Source organism: Drosophila simulans, chromosome 2L (genome assembly GCF_016746395.2).
Source record: "Drosophila simulans strain w501 chromosome 2L, Prin_Dsim_3.1, whole genome shotgun sequence".
Taxonomy (NCBI): domain Eukaryota; kingdom Metazoa; phylum Arthropoda; class Insecta; order Diptera; family Drosophilidae; genus Drosophila; species Drosophila simulans.
This window is the reverse complement of record NC_052520.2, coordinates 8,874,021-8,893,144: the sequence shown is the minus strand read 5'-3', so window position 1 is coordinate 8,893,144 and position 19,124 is coordinate 8,874,021. Positions and strand designations below refer to the sequence as shown.

The following is a 19,124-nucleotide window of genomic DNA, read 5'->3' as shown; positions in this document are numbered from 1 at the left end:
TTCATTTTATATTTATATAAAATTATAATGCAGTTAATTAGGACCTAAAATCAATCAACTTTAAGGTATATATATAGAAACCTTTTATTGAATTCAATTTTCGCAATGTTTTTTTGCTTTAATGGACCACTGTGCGACGTCTGTTTGGACTAAGCGTCATCGTTATCCCAAACAGTTGGCTCTGTCCCGATTTGGATTATATTCATTTCATTAGTTCGCTGCGATAATTCGCAGCCGTCGGTTCAGCTCTGTCTTCATTTTCAGTCCTTTGAAGAAATTTAATTTAATATCCAGCATGGCCAACAAAAAGATGTTCAACGGGACTACCTCAGTGAGTCCTGGACAGTTGCATTATTATCACACGGATTTCTACTACTCAATGCCGGATTTGAATAGTAAGTATTGGGGGAAATTAAATGCAAGTTGTCCTTTTATAAGCTAAGCACATCTTGGAGCTATCATATATTTGGTTAACTTAAATATAAGAAAAGTCAATAAAAGAAAATTAGGCTTTTATTTCTCCCCTTTTTTATTTTAAACTACTTGTATTAATTCCAATACGTTTTCCTCAAACTTAAATTAAATATATGTAACACAAGTTAAATTTTTTCAAATGCTTAGCAAATAAATTAAATTAATAAATAAAATAAATTCCAAATTCTCCTTACTTTATTTTTCTAAATTCAAGCTTTATGTTCGTCACAATCGTAAATTCCCGCCTTCAAGTTAGCCGAGTTCCCAACCCACATTTTCACCGCAGCCAACTTCACTTCACATGAGTTTCCCGAGTAATATTTTTCTCGTTCTCTTAAGAGAGAGCAACCTACCACCACTCAAAGAAATCTTAATTATATTTCACTCTGTATTTTCGTCCTAATATTCCTTCTTACAATATGAAAAATAAAACCAATATTTAATTTTAATGAAAACCAGAATAACAAAATCATTCTAAACTTACAATTTTTAATAAACTTAGGAGTTTATTTTTCTTATACGAGGTGGAATTTTTTACAGTGCACGCTTAAAACAAAGAGCACAGAGAGCGTCTACAGTTGTTTGGGGTTAAAATTTCCACTGTAGCAGTTTCCCGTCTCATTTGTTGGATTGCTTTGTAGTGAACTGAAGCGTTTTGTTGTTCCGCTGTCCAGTCTGGTGAAAATTTCGTGATAATAATGCTGGATAAATATTTAAGCATTTGGAAAACGGGGTAAAAAAGTCTGAGTTGGGTGGATTAGACAATTAAAGTGACCCTTTATTTATAAACATTCCTGGGACGTGTTTCAAAAACAAACAAAGATATGCGGAAACAAAGTGTTAATGAAAGAGTGAAAAATAGAGAGAGAGAGAGAGTGTCGCGATAAGCGGTTGAGCGAGATAGAGAAATTTGTTGATTAAAATGTGTGTCAAAATAAAACAGCTAGCCGCTTGAGCAGTCAGTTGCTTCTGATAATAATCATGGGAAGCGGCACGTGTGCTTCGGTTCTCGGATTTATAAAATATTTAAACGTATGCATTCTTCTAATTTTGGATATATGCTCACCTGAGCGACTTTGTTAAACCGCAAATAACAATGCAAACAAAGGAATAGAAACTGAAATCGACAACTACATGTGAAATTCACAAATCAAAACGCAATTGTCATCCCAAAGATATAGAACAACTATAGGGAAGATACAGAATGTAAGTGCCAAACTAAGATAAACAAACAAGAAAAACATTTCCACAGGTGTTTTGCATTTCAAATGCATATTTCCGTGGCGGCTACAAATCTTTTTCAAAACCGGAAAAAAACCGGCTACGCTTATTTCAAGGATTTTCGCACTACACTGAAGACAAATGCTTGTGCTAAGAAACACATTTTAATAGAAACCTTGGTTAAAAATAAAACTACAAAAGAAGCAAATTATAACACTTGGTAAAACAAAATGTACATTGTTTAGTTAAATCATCTTGACACCTCAGCAAAACAATATATAAAGCAAAATAAAATACCAATAATTCACGACCTATGCCATTTTTTGAGGCCACATACATATGTATGTATGTGTTGTCATGGGAAAGACCCGGGAAAACCTGACAAAGGAAAATGAAAACCGGCAATTGTATGCAGAAATAGAATGAATAAGAGAAATTTAACTTAGTACATGTCTTTTTACATTGGTTAATTATAAAGATTGTTAATAGCATTGCTGATAAGAAAAGTCTACTGAAACTAGGGCACCAAAAGTATATACAATCACTCGTAATCTATTTACTGAGCTGTTATCAGTGAATGTAAAAAATAAGTTTTAAATGATTTTTGGCAACTGTTTGCTTACCTGAAAATAACATTATTTCAAATTGATTCGATATTTCTGTGTGCTATCTTTATGTAGAATTTAATGTTGTGTAATATATGATTTTTTTAGATTTGCTAATTAAGGTGTTGTAGTTTTCGCAGGTTTTTTATTTGTTCTTTATTCTTCTCTTAAAGTCTGTGAATAACAGCGAATCGTTGATAAGCTGTTTATGATACTGTTTTTATCTCGAAGCACATTTCAGTCGGGTTCAAAAAGCACTCGACAAAAACGTGACAAAGAAGCACAACTCGTGTATGCCATAAATTCTATATTTATGTCACATACATGAATTTATTTATTCCCGATCACAACGCGCTATATATAAGCGCGTGATCTAATATTAAGATCATTTTATATGGGAAAAAACAGGGCTTATCACTGTTGGCATCATTAGGCGGGCGGTAATTAGGTAAGGCCCTGATAAGGTACCAAAAACTATGCGCAATCATGTGAGATTGCAGGGTAATTAAAACTACATATGGTACTTGTCAAAACTAAGTTAACAGACGATGAAATATTAATAACTATTTTAAAATGCTAGATATATATAATCAGATCTACAAAAAGAATGCCAAAATAAACAGATAGTTTTTAACATTTATATTTTAACTTCAAAATAAATCTCCTATGAATTGGCCAACCTAGAAAATGAGACCGCTCCTGGTCTAAATTTTTGCTTGTTAACCGCGATAAGCAAATCTCTTTCCGCAAAGCCCAGTAATTGAAGGGAATGATCCAGAGCCGCTGGTCGCTAAACATCGATCAAACATCGGCTGTCACTTGGCTGGCCATCGATCTGAGTCCGCCAATTGAATCTTGTGAATAGCTTAGTTATACACTCGGCCAATATCAACAGTCGTGTTGGATTGTTGATACAATCTCGCCTCTCACAAATACTCCGTTGAACCTATAAGATCGCAAGGAGGGGGAGGCGTGAAAACATGCCGCTTCCACTCGCTCAGACTAATTTGATAATCGCGCAATCAGACAGTGTACAACAAACCTGGCTGGCAATCAGACGTAGTCGCAGGAAAACTATTTCACAGTCAGGGGAACGATTTTAAGCCGTCAGGATGCAGCCGTTAACGGAATATCACTTTGAAGGTGCCCCGACAGGCCATATGCAAATTTTATATAAAAAAAAACCTTTTTCTTCAGATAGTAATCTGTTATCTGTTTTCCATTTGTATTTGCAGAAACCCGCAAAATGCACGGCGTGAAAAGGGTGCTGGTTTTCTGCCTGATGATTGTGATACTGCCGGCCATCCTTATCATTATGCCGCTGCACTTGCGAAAGACGGTGTTTGCCGACGTCATCTATCCCATGGCGGAGTCCGATATCATTGAGATTCGGGCAGGAATCTCGTCGATCTTCTGCTCGAAACACACACTGCGCATGAACTCCAATTTCAACGCTTTCCAACTACGTAATAAGCCGGAAATTGCGACGAATCGCAAGCACATTAGGCTAAAGAAGTCTATGACATTGCCGGATGATACGCTGGAGTACTGGGGCTTCTTCTTGCTGAAGGGTGCCAAGGTGCGAGTGAAATTCTGCTCCCGCTACGATGGATCCCGCATCCTGATCATCCATGGTCACAGGGAGCTTAATCTTTGCGGTCTGACCGATCACAATAAGAATAAGTTGGGTGCCAATTATGCCAAAGGCCACGAGCAGGTGCAGGTGTTCTTCGAAGACAATGTGGAAATCACGGAAGAGAAGGGCAACCAGGATGTGCTAATGGAGCACGAGAACCACGGCGGAGAGGATTTGACTGAGGATGTTTCACAGCCGCAGGTGAACATACCTGTGAAGCAAAACCATTCTATACAGCCTAAGTTAATCAGGAAAAAACTGAAAAAGGGCACAATTCATCATGGCGAACATGATATGCATGCTATAACAGATTTGCAAGGATCCCACCATACGGAACACATATTGAATCACCATGATCACAGCTCTAATTCTCCCGCACATCACCATAATAGTACTGCCCATCATCAGGCGCACAGTTCGAATATCACAAACGAAGAAACTAGTCGCAATCACATACGAAATGAAGATTTTCCAGATCAGAATTCGAGTAAGACCCATCATAGTGCGGAAAGTCCGCCTCATCGGGAACGTCTCAAAAGACACAATAGGGGAGTCCATAGGAATCAGAAGAGACAGGATCTTTACGATACGCTTTATAAACGGTCAAAGAGGGAGAATGTCTACGATCGAAAGACCATCCACGGAGGAAATGCCATAAATTTTACGGAAACCGACGAGTCGAATTCGGTGTCCAGCTTTGAGACAGGACTATTTCAGTGCTTCAATGGAATGATCCTGCTGCAGGAGTTCTTCAGGCCAAAAAATGAATGCTCAAATCCGCACATAATGGACACTTCGCCCAACAAGAGTTCCATGGTGGTGCACAACGTCATCGAGGATGGGTACTACTATTACATATTCTACAGTGACAATGATCACGTTCAAAACGAGATCCACGCCATATTCGATATTTACAAGCCGACGTATCAGTACTCAAATATGAGCGAATCGCAAAGCTGTCTGAATACCACAAATTGCACATTCAACATCAGTTTCCTTTCGGACGAGATCGTGGTGGTGGAGGTTCCCACACGGGATGGTATCGAGCACGAGGAGGACGATATAACCAACCTGATCTCCACCTGTCATCCGCGCAGCGAGATATACGCCATCTTTCCCATTACGGTGCTGGTGCTGATCCTTTGCTGCTCCTTCCTGTAGTCCTCTTGATCCAATATTATTAATATACTATTGTGATATTTATGGTGAGGTAACTACCGGGTGATATACTCGCTTGTGAGTGTGTTAACGTTATGGCCGGCCCCAAAACGAGAGCTTTTAGAGTAGCCATAGAATATTCCATATCGGTTATACACACGGAATGAACAGTCTGAACAAATCGTTATCAATATTCGTAGGTTTTAAGGTGAATGTAGCCTAAGAAGCAAGCATTTTTAAGTCTACATATGAAAAATGCGAAAATACTAAGATAAAATATGTAAATTGTATATCGTGTACAAATAAATGTAGATACCAAGTAATTTTAAGATGGAATTGTAGTACTTATCAATTAATTCAATTATTCTCATTTTATAAACGACTTTGATCTTTTTGTTTACCTTATCGTTAGGTTGATCACATTTTAAAGACAATTCTTATGTACTCATTTGAAGAGGATTAGTTTTAATGCTTTTGTTGAATTTGTATAATTTGAATTTTAAGGTAATTTCCATTAGTTTTTAAATAAAAATAAAATTGATTGTAATCAAGCGTTGTAATTTTTCATTTTATCCTCAATGTCGACATTTAAACTTTGCCGCAAAATATTTTCCAGTGGCTCCAGTTTTAGGACAGAAAACAATTTTGTTGATTCTATTTATTTTAGATTAATTTACACACCAGTCAAAGCTAATATGCCGATAATTTGTGTGACTCTTTTCCTAATTTGGCCACGGGAGTAATGCAAATATTTACATAAAATTTATGTACACATGCCTGGAAGAATTGAAAGAAAAATAACATTGTCATTAAAAATGAAATAATTCACTGTCTAGTCTTTTAGTTTATACACTCAATTGAGCAGCGTAAGCAAAGTGCCTTGGATTATCCGATTAACATAGTTTCATTAGAGTAAGTTGTAAAAGAAAACAATAAAATAGTAAAAACTGTATTCAGTGAAAAGACTTAATTTTTTTAAAAAAAAGGGGAAAAAATGAAAGAAAAAGTCATTTAAATTTAGCAGATCGTTGGGAACGTCAGCAAATGAAAGCTGATTGCTACGAATCTAAGGTTGGTCTACACCGTATATATTTTTAGTTGTGTAGATAATGTGTAAGATTACAGTAAAAAAAAACTAAGTTAGTCAGTTATTTATATACCCGTTACTCGTAGATTGAAAGGGCATTCTCGACTCGTTGAAAAAGCTGTAAATGATCTTCACACACCGAATTTTTATTTCAAAACATCGCGCAGACACTTTTGAAAATTTTTTTGATTATTTAATTTTTATCTGCCAGGTCCGCTCTATTTTTCTTTGCATGGCTCCTTTGCACTCCCGCACTGGCGGAGTAAGGGGTATCTGATAGTCGCGGAACTCGACTGTAGCGTTTAAAAAACTCCTGCGGGGTTGAACGCTCATTCGTTTCTCACTAATTAGAAGACAGAATTTTGCCCTTATCAGAGTTGTCAGATAATGCTAACAAGAAATACTATCTTATCTGAAGTGATCGATTGCAAAAAGTTATATGAACTCATTAACCAATCATCAATAAATATTTATTGAATGCATGCGTCACCAATTGCATTAATTTAAATTTCTAGGTTTAAAAATGTATATTCACCATTTTCGGCTGACATGCAGTTACCTTAATAAATTTTCAAGTAGTCTATGTTCAGGTTTCGAATATGAAGTATTAGAAGTCTACAGCATCACAGAAGCCGGTTGTTAATATAGATAACGAATCAAACAAAAACGGTTCTTAACGAGTTAGAGCGTATACATAACTTGTTTAATTACAGTCGCGAATCGGAACAATTAATATGTTTTTGGAAAGGTCAATTTTTACTCACGTAGAAAGTACTATCTCAAATTTGTAACGTACAATACAAAAAATTGTTTGCATTCAAATTTAATGTTAGTTTTATTTTCTCATACCAGTTTTTGGACAACTATTTTTATCGCTATAGAAATCTAACAAAAAGGAAACGAAAACATTACAAAAACTATATATATATTTATCTATAATATATTTTTAAACGGGGTTTTCAATATAACTTGGCCAAAGAAGGGGGCACATCTAAAATAAAAATTTTGTACTGCCCTATCACAATTTTAATGACTTTCAAAAATCAAAATTTTAACAAATTTTCGTTAATTTTATATTATTTTCCTTTCTAGACTGCATTTTTGTAGATATTTCTTTGAGAAGGTAATATTCGAAAGAGTGGACTCACACAAATCTTAAAACCAACCCCAAAAACAAACCCTTAAGATAGTTTCCAACAGCTGTTTTGCCAAATGGTGACTAGTAGCGAGTGATGAGAGAGACAGGCCATTGATAAATCGAAAATCACACCATTTATAAATACAAACTATCTACCTAGAATCTTTTAGTTTAATATAAGTTTTCTTATAATTTCCAAATCATCACTCTCGCTCTTTATAGAAAGCCGGTACCGGTTTACACCCCCTTTCCAACACACTCATATAAAAAGAACAGCGAGAGAGATAGAGAGTGAGCTTTGGCTCTCACCAAATTCTGTTGATTGCACAGGTAAAAACAAATAATTTGTATACTGCGGTAATTAAATTTATTTGTTGAACTATATTCTGGTTAAATGCTAAGTAGTTCAAAATACTTATTAGGAACTGATATTATAAATAATTTATTTAATAATACTTGGTGTAATTAAATTTGAATTATTTAATTTATTTTGCACAGCAATAATAGCTTCAACTTCGATGGTAATAATACTTTTTTTAATTTATAACTTTCAACATTTTCTTTTCAGTGTACTCTCTTTTCGTTCTCGCTCGTGCTCAGTTTTAGAATTCGCGGCAGTTGTTTTTGTTTGTCCGGCGCGTTCGCTTGCTTCACTTATGCGCTTGTCGAAAATCAAGGAAAGGGCGCGGAAAATAAGTTTAATTAAATATTTCGAGTGGCTCGACTAACACAGCAATTAAGCGAATGTGAAAAACGTGAAAGCAGTTGTGAATAAAACGTACTCATTGCGAAATTAAAACCTTTTTGGGAGCGTCCTGCGATGGAGAAACGCGTGAGGAAAAATCAATTCGTAAGTAAATGGGCGACGCGGAAAACGGTGATTTAAAAATCAACTGAAATGAAACGCGTGCGGAATTTACTTGAACGGAAAACCTAATCGGTCAGCAAAAATTGCGTTTTGTGCCAAAACAGAAAGCGCAATAAATATAATATACAATTGCGCATATGGTGTATATACATAGAGTGCAAGAAGAACGTGACAAGGAAGAGCAAACGAAGGTGAAGAGTGTGAATAAAACCAAAACAATAAGAACGAACAAGTTTAAGCCACTGTTACGGCAAGTAACGCACGAGAATATACATATGCACATATATTGGTTTCCAACTGGAAACTGAAATTGACTAGAAGGAAGTGGAAGGAAGAATCGCCGCTGACGGCCCTTCTTCCAGTCCGGCGAATCACACTGCCATAGCCCCTTGCTGCAGGATGTTAAAATAAGGCTAATGAAGAAAAGAAATGAGAACAGTAAAAAAAACAGCTAAGCTCTTTCCTAATATATTAGTGAACTCTGATCCTTTGCCTTTAAATTATAAAATTAATGCAAAAAGTTTAAGTTTATTAAATTTAATCTTCTGTTCCAAGTGTGTTTGAGTCATTTAAGGCGACATCAACTCTAATATGTTATCTGTCTGAGGGTCGTTGGTCTTGAGTATTTTTAAAAACTCGCTAAACACAAAGGAATATGTTGATAAAGAGGCGAGAAGTGGCTTCCAAATTCGTGGTGTCTTATCCTGGTGGTTGTTGTTGTCACTATTAATGCAATGACATTCCCCAAACAGCTGCAGTTCGTTCTCTCGCTCTCCGGCTCTCTTCAGTTGTCATTTCCGTTATGCCCTGCCATGCACTCAGCCCTCCCGCTCCATGCCCTTATGCATCCGGGGGGTGAATTAACTGCAGCCGAAACGCATTTACTTTAATTTATTTGTGGTTCCAGTGGGCGTCACTTTCTCTCCCTCTCATTTTTATCTCAACAGATAGAGAGAGAGAGAGAGAGTAGTGTCATTGTGCGTGCAGTTGTGTTTGAATTTCTCGTCTCTGCTCTCTGATTAGCCTCCTCTTGTTATTGTTGCGGGATAATTCGTATGCAGATTGCACCTAGTGATTGTCATTCAAATTCAAGTGATAGTGGAAGCTGGAAATTGCACTATAAACATACATATGTTTGTTCTTCCTGCGTCAAGTGGAAAAACAGTAGCCATTGCCATCTGTCATCAAAATAATGAACTATCATAACAACATATGGGACTCTATTTTAAGAAGAGAACTATCTAGTACAGGAAATTCACCTATCATCAACTTTATCTATTGAAGATCCTTACAGAGCTCCTTACTTAATCTATTATTATGTTATTTTTTAAAATATTCAATGCCAATTCAAATAGTTGGTTAATGCATTATGCTTATATTGGATGTATTTGAACTTAAATGTGTGTTAATTCGTAAAGCCAAAAATCTGAATTTGAATAGACTAACCCAGTAACCTTAAACCAGCTGTGCCATGCCCCGCGGGCTATACTATAGAATATTGTTCAATGGCCCTCAAAAGGTGCCATTTTTAAGTAAGATTTAGGTGAATGGAGCTATACCTATTCATTAATCAGCAATCAATTATCTATCAGCAAAGCCTTTTAATCAATATTTAATTAAGAACTCACATTCCGACTTTTCTTCTTATACATTGCTTTTGTCGATGTCGTTTGAACAACAGAGTAATAGATATTGTTAATTGGGACAGAAAATAAAAGTTACTTGCGAACTCTTATAAAAAATGTTAAGGAATGGAATTCTTTAAAGTTGAACTAATGGCATAATCAGTTTTCTTATTTCTGATTTAACTCGCTCGTTCGTTCGTTATATGAATCATATTAATATTTCCATTTTTATATGCTGTATTGTACTACAACTCGATAAACAAAGAAACTGAGTTTTAAAAGCGAATGTCATGTTTCTTTTTGCTCCTGATAACAATTCCGCAGTCTAGTTCCACTTTGATAAACAGCTGCCGATATCATTGTGCCAGTCCTTACTGTATTGTTTATCTGAAAGGGAAGTTACTGAAAGTGAATTGAATTAAAACTAGAACCATAGAGCCACAACATTTAGTACAGGCTACAATAACTGAATTGAAATATTTGCGGGATCGCAGAGCGTGGCTGATTTTATTGACCGCAGATGAAAAGCGTCCAAACAAAACAATTGTACAATTGGTTTGGTTTCTGGTTTTAGTTTGTCTTTCTGGCCCATTCTGCTTTTATATATTTTTTTGAATTTTTTTGAATGGACTGTCACGCTAGTCTGAGTATAGGGCAGCAAAAAAAAAGGGCACTCTTTTAACTGAATGACATAATAATAAATTTAGTTTAGCTTAATTTCTATTAACAGGTGCTCCATTACGCGCTCTCGATGATTTAGTTAAGAACTTGATTCTTATTATTAATATTTAAATGTTTTACTACTACTACTACATAAGTTGATTTTTAGAAAAACTTAACTACAATATTAAGCTGGTTTTGAAAAGCCCATAAATATAGTTATGCTTATCTATTTGAGTTACGATGAGGTAAACGTTTTATGTCAAGGGTTCTACCCACACATTTAGAGACTTTTTCAAGCTTTACAATGCCACAAAATATATATATTTTTTATTATCTGTGCAAGGTACTACCTTTTTGACGAGACAAACTGGTGTTATAATGTTTTATTATCTTTGGCTTTATCTGAGTACGCCACAAACCCCGAACTTTCAAAGATAACAACTCAAATACGTAATTGCCCGAATAAGGCTAATCACCATGGATATCAAATAGATCACTGAAATAGAATTGCCAGACAGGATGAATTATATACACGTTCATATTCGTGCTACCGAACAACATGTGATTATATAATTTTCTTTTTTGCTCGCCTAGTAATTTTTCAATTGGCCGCTGCAGTGCATGGGAATAGTTTTGGATCGGCAATGGATCTAATATTAGAACATTTGTAAATACAATATTTGCAACGATTCGGCAAACTTTTGTTTGTTATTCACTCCACGCAAATCGGGCATCACAAAAGTTTTCGAATCTGCTCGGTAGACTACAATGATAAGCAAATACGCGGTTAAATTGCGTTTAATTGCTATCGTACATTAGATTGGAGCGGCGCTGGCGGTCTGACATGTTGTTCATGCTTAAATTTAATTAATTTGCAATTACAATTGCAATTTTCATTGCAATTGCCATTGCAAAGCGCCAAGCAAGTCGGGCAAACATACTGGTTGGTCTCTGATGTGCCACCCACACAACCTGGCATTGCATTCCCAGTTTGCAATTGATGATTGGCTGGGCTCAGGGGTCTATCTCAGATTTTCCAAATCCTTGACCTGGTGACTGCACATCCTCGGTGCGAATTGGTCTGAAGCTGTCGAAGTCATCGATGCGCAGCGGAATGGCGACGAGCTTAGCCAGGCCGTAAAATACGGCTAAACACAGGAAAATGGTCAGAATCACTTGGCTGGGCGGCACTAAAAAACAAGATAATGTTTATAAAAACTTGCTTGTTAAATATATGAAATCAGAGCAGACCCTTGCTGGTGAAACATGGCAGTTTAGGATTAGACCTTATCATTTTTAACACACTTTACACTTTGATGACAGAGTTCCAAATGAGATATAAAGTCAAATTGAAGTATCGACTTTAAAAAGCCACCAACTGATCAAACAAAAGCTACGCCTAACTATTCATACATACAGTGAACCCTAGTAATAAAGGGAAAAATGTGAACAATAGCCCAGAAATGGAAAAAATTCTTTACAACTACGTTCAATACGTTCCATTTGTTTTGTTTAAACTTTTAAAAAGTATTGTAATATACCGTGTCTATAGATACTATTTTAAGATAGGTATGTTATTGGCAGGAATGGGCACTTGAAGTGTGCTATAGCATTGATATGGGCAATTCCCCGAAATCAATATCTGTGTGTCACAAATAGACTGACTATAGACCGAAATTATATCGTGGCCAACGGAAATTGACCAAGAAAATGCTATTAGCACATCACCGATGTAATCTGCAATGGAAGTTGGTGATAGCAACTAATAATACTTTGCTGATAAGTTGCGGCTGTGTGGAAAATGATAAGAGCCGGCCATGATAATGTCCACGCCCATGTCATTCATTCACCGAAAATCAATTACCAGAATGCCCATGCATATCTACATGCATTAGCAAGGCCCTTTGCTTGCTTTACTTTTATTTCACAGATAAGTGGAAACTACAGCGAAAAATGAGAAGAGAAACAAAAGCGTAAATTGCTTAAAAACCATCTGCATTTCGGAGTTCTAGCCGCACTCATTAACCAAGTGGCGACTCGTTCGGTTGCAGAAAAACTGCAGTCAAGATTGATTTACTTTGGTTGGCGCAGCTGGTTTGCATTCGCCTGATGCTATTGCTACCAATTTAATTGTTTTATCCATGCAAACAAAATTATTAAGTAAGTGCTAAACAAAAGACTCACTAAACAATGACTGCGACGTGATAAAACAAAGAGATTTTCGTGCTCGAATCGAAGATTTAATTGTTCTAACAAATGTGACGACTGCAAGTAATTATTCAAATATAAAGTTTATTTTTGGCCACTAAATGAAGTCATTCTTTTATGCACTTACACAGCCATTAAAAACAAAGTTCTCTTAAATCAGTGACTTCTGCTTGAAATATAGTTTATTAATTAACATTAATTAAGTAATTATCACTAGTTGTGTGCCTAGTTCAACGACACCAACGAACACCATTCAATCGTATTGGTTTAGTACCCGTTTAGCTCATCGTTAACTAAACAAAACTGCGAAACTAAAAGAAACCCATGTCGAAAAAGTTATTACGGTGTCAAAAGTTTAATTGCGTTTCTATTTGCATTTGCCACAGAATAGGCAAAATACTTGGTGTCCAAAATCCCATGAGATTCTCAATATTGTTCGCTAGTTTTATGACACAAACTCGAAAATAGCAAAATATACTTGGCGCAGACTCTTGATTTTTTGTTGAATTTTTCTTTTGCAATGTTTATGTACGGCGAAAAGGCAACGTAGTGCAGTAATCTCGGAAGGAAAAAACGCGCAGACACGTGCAAAACTTAAAACGAGCAAATATAGAAAAATTAAAATGTTTTCTGAAATAAATATTTATCAGCAACGTTGCTGCAGTTGCAGAATGCAACTCCGAGCGGCGGCAATTGTCACGTTTTGCATGAGATTAACACAGTTCGAGTTAACCGGGCGGAGGCGAGCCAATCCGAGCCGAAACAACCAGCTCCATGCTCAGATAGTTGACACAAATGACCGAGTGCAGATGCGTTCCGAAAAACGCAACGATTCGTTCTAAAAATACATACACGTGGCTAATTCACTGGCTCTATTCCAGAAAATGTAAGGAGAAGCCGCAGCGGAATTCCCCAGCCGAAGAAACGCAACCAAAGAAGCTGCCAGTCCTCACAAACGGATCCTGAAAGTTCCTTCCACCCACGAGCCAGTAAACTCAAAACTAAAGCCAAATGACTGCCAACAGTTTGCTAGGAAGGTCCATACTCAATGAAGGTGAGTAATGAAATGATTGTGAATGAACATCCATATTAATTCAATCTACATTTTCCGCAGGACGCTCAAACAAGCGATCATTTGTGTCCCTAATTGTGGGCCTGATCGTGGGCTTCTGCCTGGCGGAGCTGTTCGTCTACTCCACGCCGGAGCGAAGTGAATTCATGCCATACGATGGCCATCGGCACGGCGACGTGAACGATGCCCATCACAGCCACGACATGATGGAGATGTCCGGGCCGGACCAGGATGTGGGTGGGCACGAGCACGTGCACGAGAACTCGACCATTGCGGAGCGACTGTACAGCGAGGTGCGGGTGCTCTGCTGGATCATGACCAATCCGAGCAACCATCAGAAGAAGGCGCGCCACGTGAAGCGCACCTGGGGCAAGCGGTGCAACAAGCTGATCTTCATGAGCTCCGCCAAGGACGACGAGCTGGACGCAGTGGCTCTGCCCGTGGGCGAGGGTCGCAACAACCTGTGGGGCAAGACGAAGGAGGCCTACAAGTACATCTACGAGCATCACATCAACGACGCCGACTGGTTCCTGAAGGCCGACGATGACACCTACACGATAGTGGAGAACATGCGTTACATGCTGTATCCGTACAGTCCGGAAACTCCAGTCTACTTCGGCTGCAAGTTCAAGCCGTACGTGAAGCAAGGCTACATGTCCGGCGGTGCCGGCTACGTTCTCAGCCGGGAGGCTGTGCGTCGCTTTGTGGTCGAAGCCCTGCCCAATCCGAAGCTGTGCAAGTCGGATAACTCGGGCGCTGAGGACGTGGAGATTGGCAAATGCCTGCAAAATGTAAAGGTGCTCGCTGGGGACTCGCGAGACTCAAACGGTCGGGGTCGCTTCTTTCCATTTGTGCCCGAGCACCATCTGATCCCATCGCACACGGACAAGAAGTTCTGGTACTGGCAGTACATCTTCTACAAAACGGATGAGGTACGACCAGAATCAATACAAACAATACATCTGCTAAAACTAATACTTACTATTTCAGGGTCTTGACTGCTGCTCGGACAACGCCATATCGTTCCACTACGTCTCCCCCAACCAAATGTATGTGCTGGACTATCTGATCTACCATCTGCGACCGTACGGTATCATAAACACACCCGAAGCATTGCCCAATAAGCTGGCCGTGGGCGAACTGATGCCGGAGATCAAGGAGCAGGTGACGGAGAGCACAAGTGATGGGGTCTCCAAGAGATCCGCCGAGACAAAGACGCAATAATAGAGACACACGGGTAGACTCCTAATGTACATATAGCTTTTGTATATATCAATAGATAATTGTGTAATCCAACACGATGAATCGCTACAAGCTATCCTAGCAATGCCATTACCACTTCCATAAACCAACTTTATGTCCTCGGTCCATTTCTTCACATCCCGAAAGGTTTCGTTTGGGCTCCACTGCGGAGCTCTTTCCTTTTGTACAAATACCAAAACTAGGTATAATTTAGTTATGTTATTGTAGTTTGTAATTAAGTCTAGGTTGTACAATTATAAAGTCATCACTAATAGGTCGCATTTACTATTGAATTCTGGTTTTCCGTCACTAAGTTGGCCATTACGTGTTTATGAGTCGCCTAAGTAAATCCTATACATATGTAGTTGTATATTTAATCTCTTTTGTGATTGAGATTATTGCGTATTATAGATCTTAATATTCTACGTGTATTGAATAAAATGAAAATGAATTACAATGTATTTTTGATGTCTGAATGAATTTTAACGCAAGCGATGTAACCGGAAAAATTTTAAATTTGAACTGCAACTTAGTGCTATCGATTCATTTGCGCCGTCAAGATAATAATATCGGTGCACGTCTCAGCTATTCGGTATGTGTTATCGTATATCGCCTTATCGTTAGTTATCGTTTCGCTTCCCATCTCTATAACACATGTTTTGTTTGTAAATAAAATAAGTAATAATGTTGGCGCCAATCAAGCACTTATTAGGGAATTATCGCATAGTCTTAGCCAGCGGCTCTCCACGGCGACAGGAGCTGGTCAAGATGTTGGTAGGTTACATCAGAAATCGAAATCCATCCAAGACATAACCGATTACATTTTTAAGGGACTCAATGCCGAATTGTGTCCTTCGACTTTTGAGGAGAATTTAAACTTGGAGGACTTCAAGGAGTTCTCGGATTATATCGAAGCCACTGCTCTGGGAAAAGCCGAGGAGGTGTACTCGAGATTGAGCTCCACGGGGGACTCCAAAAACCTAATTGTCATAGCCGCCGATACGATGGTCACCTTGGGAAAGGAGATCTATGGAAAACCCAAGGATCCTGCGGACGCTATACGCATGCTAACCAAGTAATGGCCTTTCCATTTGCATTATTCTATCCTGGGTCAGAACTATTAGCATGAATGATTCCTTGGATATATAAATACTGACGGAACTATTGAGGAATTGTTATACAATAGTTTGTGTATCAGGTAGTTGGAGGAATAAGTTCTTGCTATATTTCTATTTTTAATTCTTTGTAGTCTCTCTGGAACCTCCAATCGCGTTTTTAGCGGCGTTGTGCTGAAACATGCCAACGGTATTCGAAAATTTACGGACACAGCGGACGTATACTTTGGCGATCTGCTGCCAGAACAAATTCAAAGCTATGTGGACTCTGGAGATCCCCTGTAAGCAGCTAATATGGAATTTAATATAATGAGCATTAGTTTTGACTTCAAAATTGCAGTGATAAAGCTGGTGCTTATGGCGTCCAAGGACCTGGAGGCGCGCTCATCCACCGGATCGATGGGGACTTTTACTGTGTCATGGGTCTGCCCCTGCATCGACTGTGCTGTGAACTAAATAAGCTTTTCCTAGAGGATCTATCCTCGTAAAAGCTGGTGTCATCGTCGCCGTCGTCATCACAACCGAACTATCCGTGGTTTATGCGGCAACAAGCGTCAGAGGCTACACACACTCCAGCGATCTTAATCTTGGTTGATAAGCGGCTATATATCTCCGACGTTGAGGGCCTGTTTGCTCTTTTTTAGCCCAAGTCAATTAAAAATAAAAAATCATATAACAGCGAGCAGAAGAATTATAGTACATTCTGTACGAGAGAACAGGGAACAGTGGTGTCATATTGCTTTGAAATTTTTCAAAAATGTAAACTCCGTATTGACCTAGATTTTATAGCTTTGTATTAGTTGACAAATAGTAAATAATTCATATTTATCCATATTTAAGCAATCTGTAAATACATGGTTATTTTTTAACTTTATTTACATTTATATTTTTACTTAACGTATTTGCAACTGAAACTACTGTTCCCACTGAGAGAATCTCGCTTTTGGCGTGCCCCAATCATTTAAAAATGAGCAACTTTTGTTTTAAAGATAACATGGCTGTACGACACAATGAAGTATCTGCGAGCGGCCCCAGTAATCAAACAACTGTTGCGCCAATCGGATCCATCATGACCCAGATCCCCGAGAGCTGCTATAAGATGTGGGGTGGTAGGTTCACCGAGGGGCCGCATGAGGCTCTCCATTCGCTTAATAACAGCCTGCCCTACGATTCCCGCCTCTATGCGGATGATTTGGACGCCAGCAAGGCGTATGCAGAGGCACTCCATCGAGCTGGTCTCATCAACGCAGCCGAGGCGGATAAGTTGGTAAAGAATCTGGAGCTGTTGCGATTCGATTGGATCGAGGGAACTGTGAAGATTCTACCCGGTGACGAGGATGTGCACACGGTGAACGAGCGATTGCTGGTGGAGATTACCGGCGAACTGGGCCAGCGGCTGCACACGGGCAGAAGCAGAAATGACCAGGTGGTCACGGACATGAAGCTATGGCTTCGCAAGGCCATTCGTGAGACCTTGGGCCGGCTGAGTCGCATCATCGAAACTGCCACCAGGCAGGCGGAACTCCACCTGGGCGTCCTCATGCCAGGATACACGCATCTGCAGCGGGCCCAGGCCGTTCAGTTCTCCCACTGGCTGCTCTCGCACGCGTTTGCATTAAGGGAAGATGGTCAGCGCCTGGTGGAGCTCAGGGATCGGGCGAATGTCCTGCCCCTTGGAAGTGGCGCTCTGGCGGGAAATCCCCTTGGCATCGATCGTTTGTGGCTGGCCGAGAGGCTGGGATTCTCGGGCGTCACAGCCAACAGCATGCACGCCGTGGGAGATCGAGATTTTGTAGGTGAGTCTGGTGTGAGAAACGCCCACTTAAGTCATTTCAAAGTCGTTGATAATGGATTTTGGTTCGATTGATTTCTTATCAGCGTACCGCTCCACTTTTGATTATTCAGGAGAGACACTGATAAGTGGGGCTGGTTTAATTGCCCAGATTAAACAAAAAAAGAAAAGTTGATTACACCTCTTGGTTTTTGGTTTTTTTCCTACATAACAGAATATTGCTTTATTTTAAATTTTGTTTAAATAATTAAATTGCATTGCAATGAGAATTTTTACCTTATTCTTTAAGAGATTAAAAAGTTTTGTAAAAGATTAAGGGTACTTTAATTAGAATTTTGTCCATATCAACCTTCTAGTTGACTTCATCTACTGCTGCTCTATGGTGAGCCTGCATCTGTCCCGATTGGCGGAGGATTTGATCATCTACAGCACCAAGGAGTTCGACTTCATCAAACTGGCCGATGGCTTTTCCAGTGGCAGCAGCCTGATGCCTCAGAAAAGGAATCCGGACAGCTTGGAGCTGATTCGCGGCATGGCCGGAGTGATCACCGCCAATCTGACGGGGATAATGATGACCATTAAGGGCACTCCGTCCACCTACAACAAGGACTTGCAGTACGACAAGCAATTCTGCTTCCAGTCCTTCGACAAGCTGTCCCAAGTGCTCGAGGTTACCGATGGTGTCCTGCAGACGATTCAGGTCAAACAGGAATCAATGGAGGCGGCACTTAGCACAGACATGCTGGCCACGGACTGGGTAAGTACGCCTAAAGGCTATATTTCATAAGAATACATTACATTCCCTACTTACAGGCCTACTATCTGGTAAAGAAGGGGGTTCCATTCCGCCAGGCGCACCACATCATCGGTCGCGTGGTCTCGGAGGCCGAAAAGCGCGGAGTGGAGATCACTGATTTGCCACTGGGAGATCTCCAGACATTCAGTCCTCTATTTGGATCGGATATCGTTGCAGTGGCGGACTACTCCAACAATGTCCAGCAATATAATGCGATTGGTGGAACCGCCAGTAGCAGCGTCGTGGGACAACTGCGATTGCTCAAGAAGTGCGCAAGGGATTTGGCCAAACAGTCCTAGGTTACTGTGACTATTTCTATGGTAGATCTTGGCTATATTGAATCGCCTTGTTTTACATATTAAAAATATAATTTATATTGTGACTGAAATCAATATAGCTTCTGCAACGGTATAATATAGTTTTC

At 39.1% G+C, this 19,124-nt stretch overlaps 5 protein-coding genes across 13 annotated transcripts; 4 read left to right on the top strand and 1 right to left on the bottom strand.

Annotated features, from left to right (window-relative positions):
* The first annotated feature begins 200 nt into the window (after nucleotides 1-200).
* LOC6731582 lies at nucleotides 201-5,646 on the top strand. Of its 3 annotated transcripts, none has more exons than XM_016178601.3 (2): nucleotides 201-395; nucleotides 3,536-5,646. In XM_016178601.3, exons 1-2 carry the CDS (start codon nucleotides 296-298, stop codon nucleotides 5,095-5,097), a joined length of 1,662 nt encoding a protein of 553 aa, XP_016024258.1. In that variant the 5' UTR covers nucleotides 201-295; the 3' UTR covers nucleotides 5,098-5,646. The 3 variants fall into 3 exon arrangements, with proteins under 3 accessions (XP_016024258.1, XP_016024260.1, XP_016024259.1); XM_016178603.3 differs by lacking the exon at nucleotides 201-395 and adding an exon at nucleotides 1,059-1,680; XM_016178602.3 differs by lacking the exon at nucleotides 201-395 and adding an exon at nucleotides 3,122-3,443.
* Nucleotides 5,485-12,060, bottom strand: LOC27208724. Of its 4 annotated transcripts, none has more exons than XM_044923936.1 (3): nucleotides 11,727-12,060; nucleotides 11,417-11,665; nucleotides 5,485-5,871 (listed from the first exon to the last, which is right to left on the bottom strand). In XM_044923936.1, the coding sequence occupies exons 1-2, from the start codon at nucleotides 11,767-11,769 to the stop codon at nucleotides 11,490-11,492; spliced, it is 219 nt and encodes a 72-aa protein (XP_044779871.1). In that variant the 5' UTR covers nucleotides 11,770-12,060; the 3' UTR covers nucleotides 5,485-5,871; nucleotides 11,417-11,489. The 4 variants fall into 4 exon arrangements, with proteins under 4 accessions (XP_044779871.1, XP_044779870.1, XP_044779868.1 ...); XM_044923935.1 differs by lacking the exon at nucleotides 5,485-5,871 and adding an exon at nucleotides 9,540-10,199; XM_044923933.1 differs by lacking the exon at nucleotides 5,485-5,871 and adding an exon at nucleotides 9,540-10,199 and having other exon boundaries at nucleotides 10,826-11,665; nucleotides 11,727-12,059.
* Nucleotides 7,924-15,458, top strand: LOC6731581 (glycoprotein-N-acetylgalactosamine 3-beta-galactosyltransferase 1). 3 transcript variants are annotated; one of them, XM_016178605.3, is made up of 4 exons: nucleotides 7,924-8,169; nucleotides 13,565-13,737; nucleotides 13,798-14,687; nucleotides 14,746-15,458. In XM_016178605.3, the coding sequence occupies exons 2-4, from the start codon at nucleotides 13,695-13,697 to the stop codon at nucleotides 14,977-14,979; spliced, it is 1,167 nt and encodes a 388-aa protein (XP_016024255.1). In that variant the 5' UTR covers nucleotides 7,924-8,169; nucleotides 13,565-13,694; the 3' UTR covers nucleotides 14,980-15,458. The 3 variants fall into 3 exon arrangements, with proteins under 3 accessions (XP_016024255.1, XP_016024256.1, XP_016024254.1); XM_016178606.3 differs by lacking the exon at nucleotides 7,924-8,169 and adding an exon at nucleotides 8,221-8,378; XM_016178604.3 differs by lacking the exon at nucleotides 7,924-8,169 and adding an exon at nucleotides 12,463-12,635.
* Nucleotides 15,459-15,610: 152 nt separating this feature from the next.
* On the top strand, nucleotides 15,611-16,794 carry LOC6731580 (dTTP/UTP pyrophosphatase). 2 transcript variants are annotated; one of them, XM_002078685.4, is made up of 4 exons: nucleotides 15,613-15,771; nucleotides 15,828-16,072; nucleotides 16,247-16,393; nucleotides 16,453-16,794. In XM_002078685.4, exons 1-4 carry the CDS (start codon nucleotides 15,682-15,684, stop codon nucleotides 16,598-16,600), a joined length of 630 nt encoding a protein of 209 aa, XP_002078721.1. In that variant the 5' UTR covers nucleotides 15,613-15,681; the 3' UTR covers nucleotides 16,601-16,794. The 2 variants fall into 2 exon arrangements, 1 of the variants encoding a protein (XP_002078721.1); XR_005545106.2 differs by lacking the exon at nucleotides 16,453-16,794 and having other exon boundaries at nucleotides 15,611-15,771; nucleotides 15,828-16,195; nucleotides 16,247-16,385.
* Nucleotides 16,795-16,931: 137 nt separating this feature from the next.
* Nucleotides 16,932-19,111, top strand: LOC6731578 (argininosuccinate lyase). The gene is made up of 3 exons (XM_002078683.3): nucleotides 16,932-17,908; nucleotides 18,261-18,661; nucleotides 18,718-19,111. The coding sequence occupies exons 1-3, from the start codon at nucleotides 17,080-17,082 to the stop codon at nucleotides 18,997-18,999; spliced, it is 1,512 nt and encodes a 503-aa protein (XP_002078719.2). The 5' UTR covers nucleotides 16,932-17,079; the 3' UTR covers nucleotides 19,000-19,111.
* Nucleotides 19,112-19,124: the final 13 nt, after the last annotated feature.

Bases quoted from the DNA above. Each gene is read 5' to 3' on its own strand.
- LOC6731582 (XM_016178601.3), top strand. From the start codon at position 296: ATGGCCAACAAAAAGATGTTCAACGGGACTACCTCAGTGAGTCCTGGA. The intron at 396-3,535 runs GTAAGTATTGGG...TTGTATTTGCAG, and splicing joins CTCAATGCCGGATTTGAATA to AAACCCGCAAAATGCACGGC.
- LOC27208724 (XM_044923936.1), bottom strand. From the start codon at position 11,769: ATGATAAGGTCTAATCCTAAACTGCCATGTTTCACCAGCAAGG. The intron at 11,666-11,726 runs GTCTGCTCTGAT...CTTGTTTTTTAG, and splicing joins GCCATGTTTCACCAGCAAGG to TGCCGCCCAGCCAAGTGATT.
- LOC6731581 (XM_016178605.3), top strand. From the start codon at position 13,695: ATGACTGCCAACAGTTTGCTAGGAAGGTCCATACTCAATGAAG. The intron at 13,738-13,797 runs GTGAGTAATGAA...CATTTTCCGCAG, and splicing joins AAGGTCCATACTCAATGAAG to GACGCTCAAACAAGCGATCA. The intron at 14,688-14,745 runs GTACGACCAGAA...TTACTATTTCAG, and splicing joins TCTTCTACAAAACGGATGAG to GGTCTTGACTGCTGCTCGGA.
- LOC6731580 (XM_002078685.4), top strand. From the start codon at position 15,682: ATGTTGGCGCCAATCAAGCACTTATTAGGGAATTATCGCATAGTCTTA. The intron at 15,772-15,827 runs GTAGGTTACATC...TACATTTTTAAG, and splicing joins AGGAGCTGGTCAAGATGTTG to GGACTCAATGCCGAATTGTG. The intron at 16,394-16,452 runs GTAAGCAGCTAA...TCAAAATTGCAG, and splicing joins GTGGACTCTGGAGATCCCCT to TGATAAAGCTGGTGCTTATG.
- LOC6731578 (XM_002078683.3), top strand. From the start codon at position 17,080: ATGAGCAACTTTTGTTTTAAAGATAACATGGCTGTACGACACAATGAA. The intron at 17,909-18,260 runs GTGAGTCTGGTG...TCAACCTTCTAG, and splicing joins GGGAGATCGAGATTTTGTAG to TTGACTTCATCTACTGCTGC. The intron at 18,662-18,717 runs GTAAGTACGCCT...CCCTACTTACAG, and splicing joins ACATGCTGGCCACGGACTGG to GCCTACTATCTGGTAAAGAA.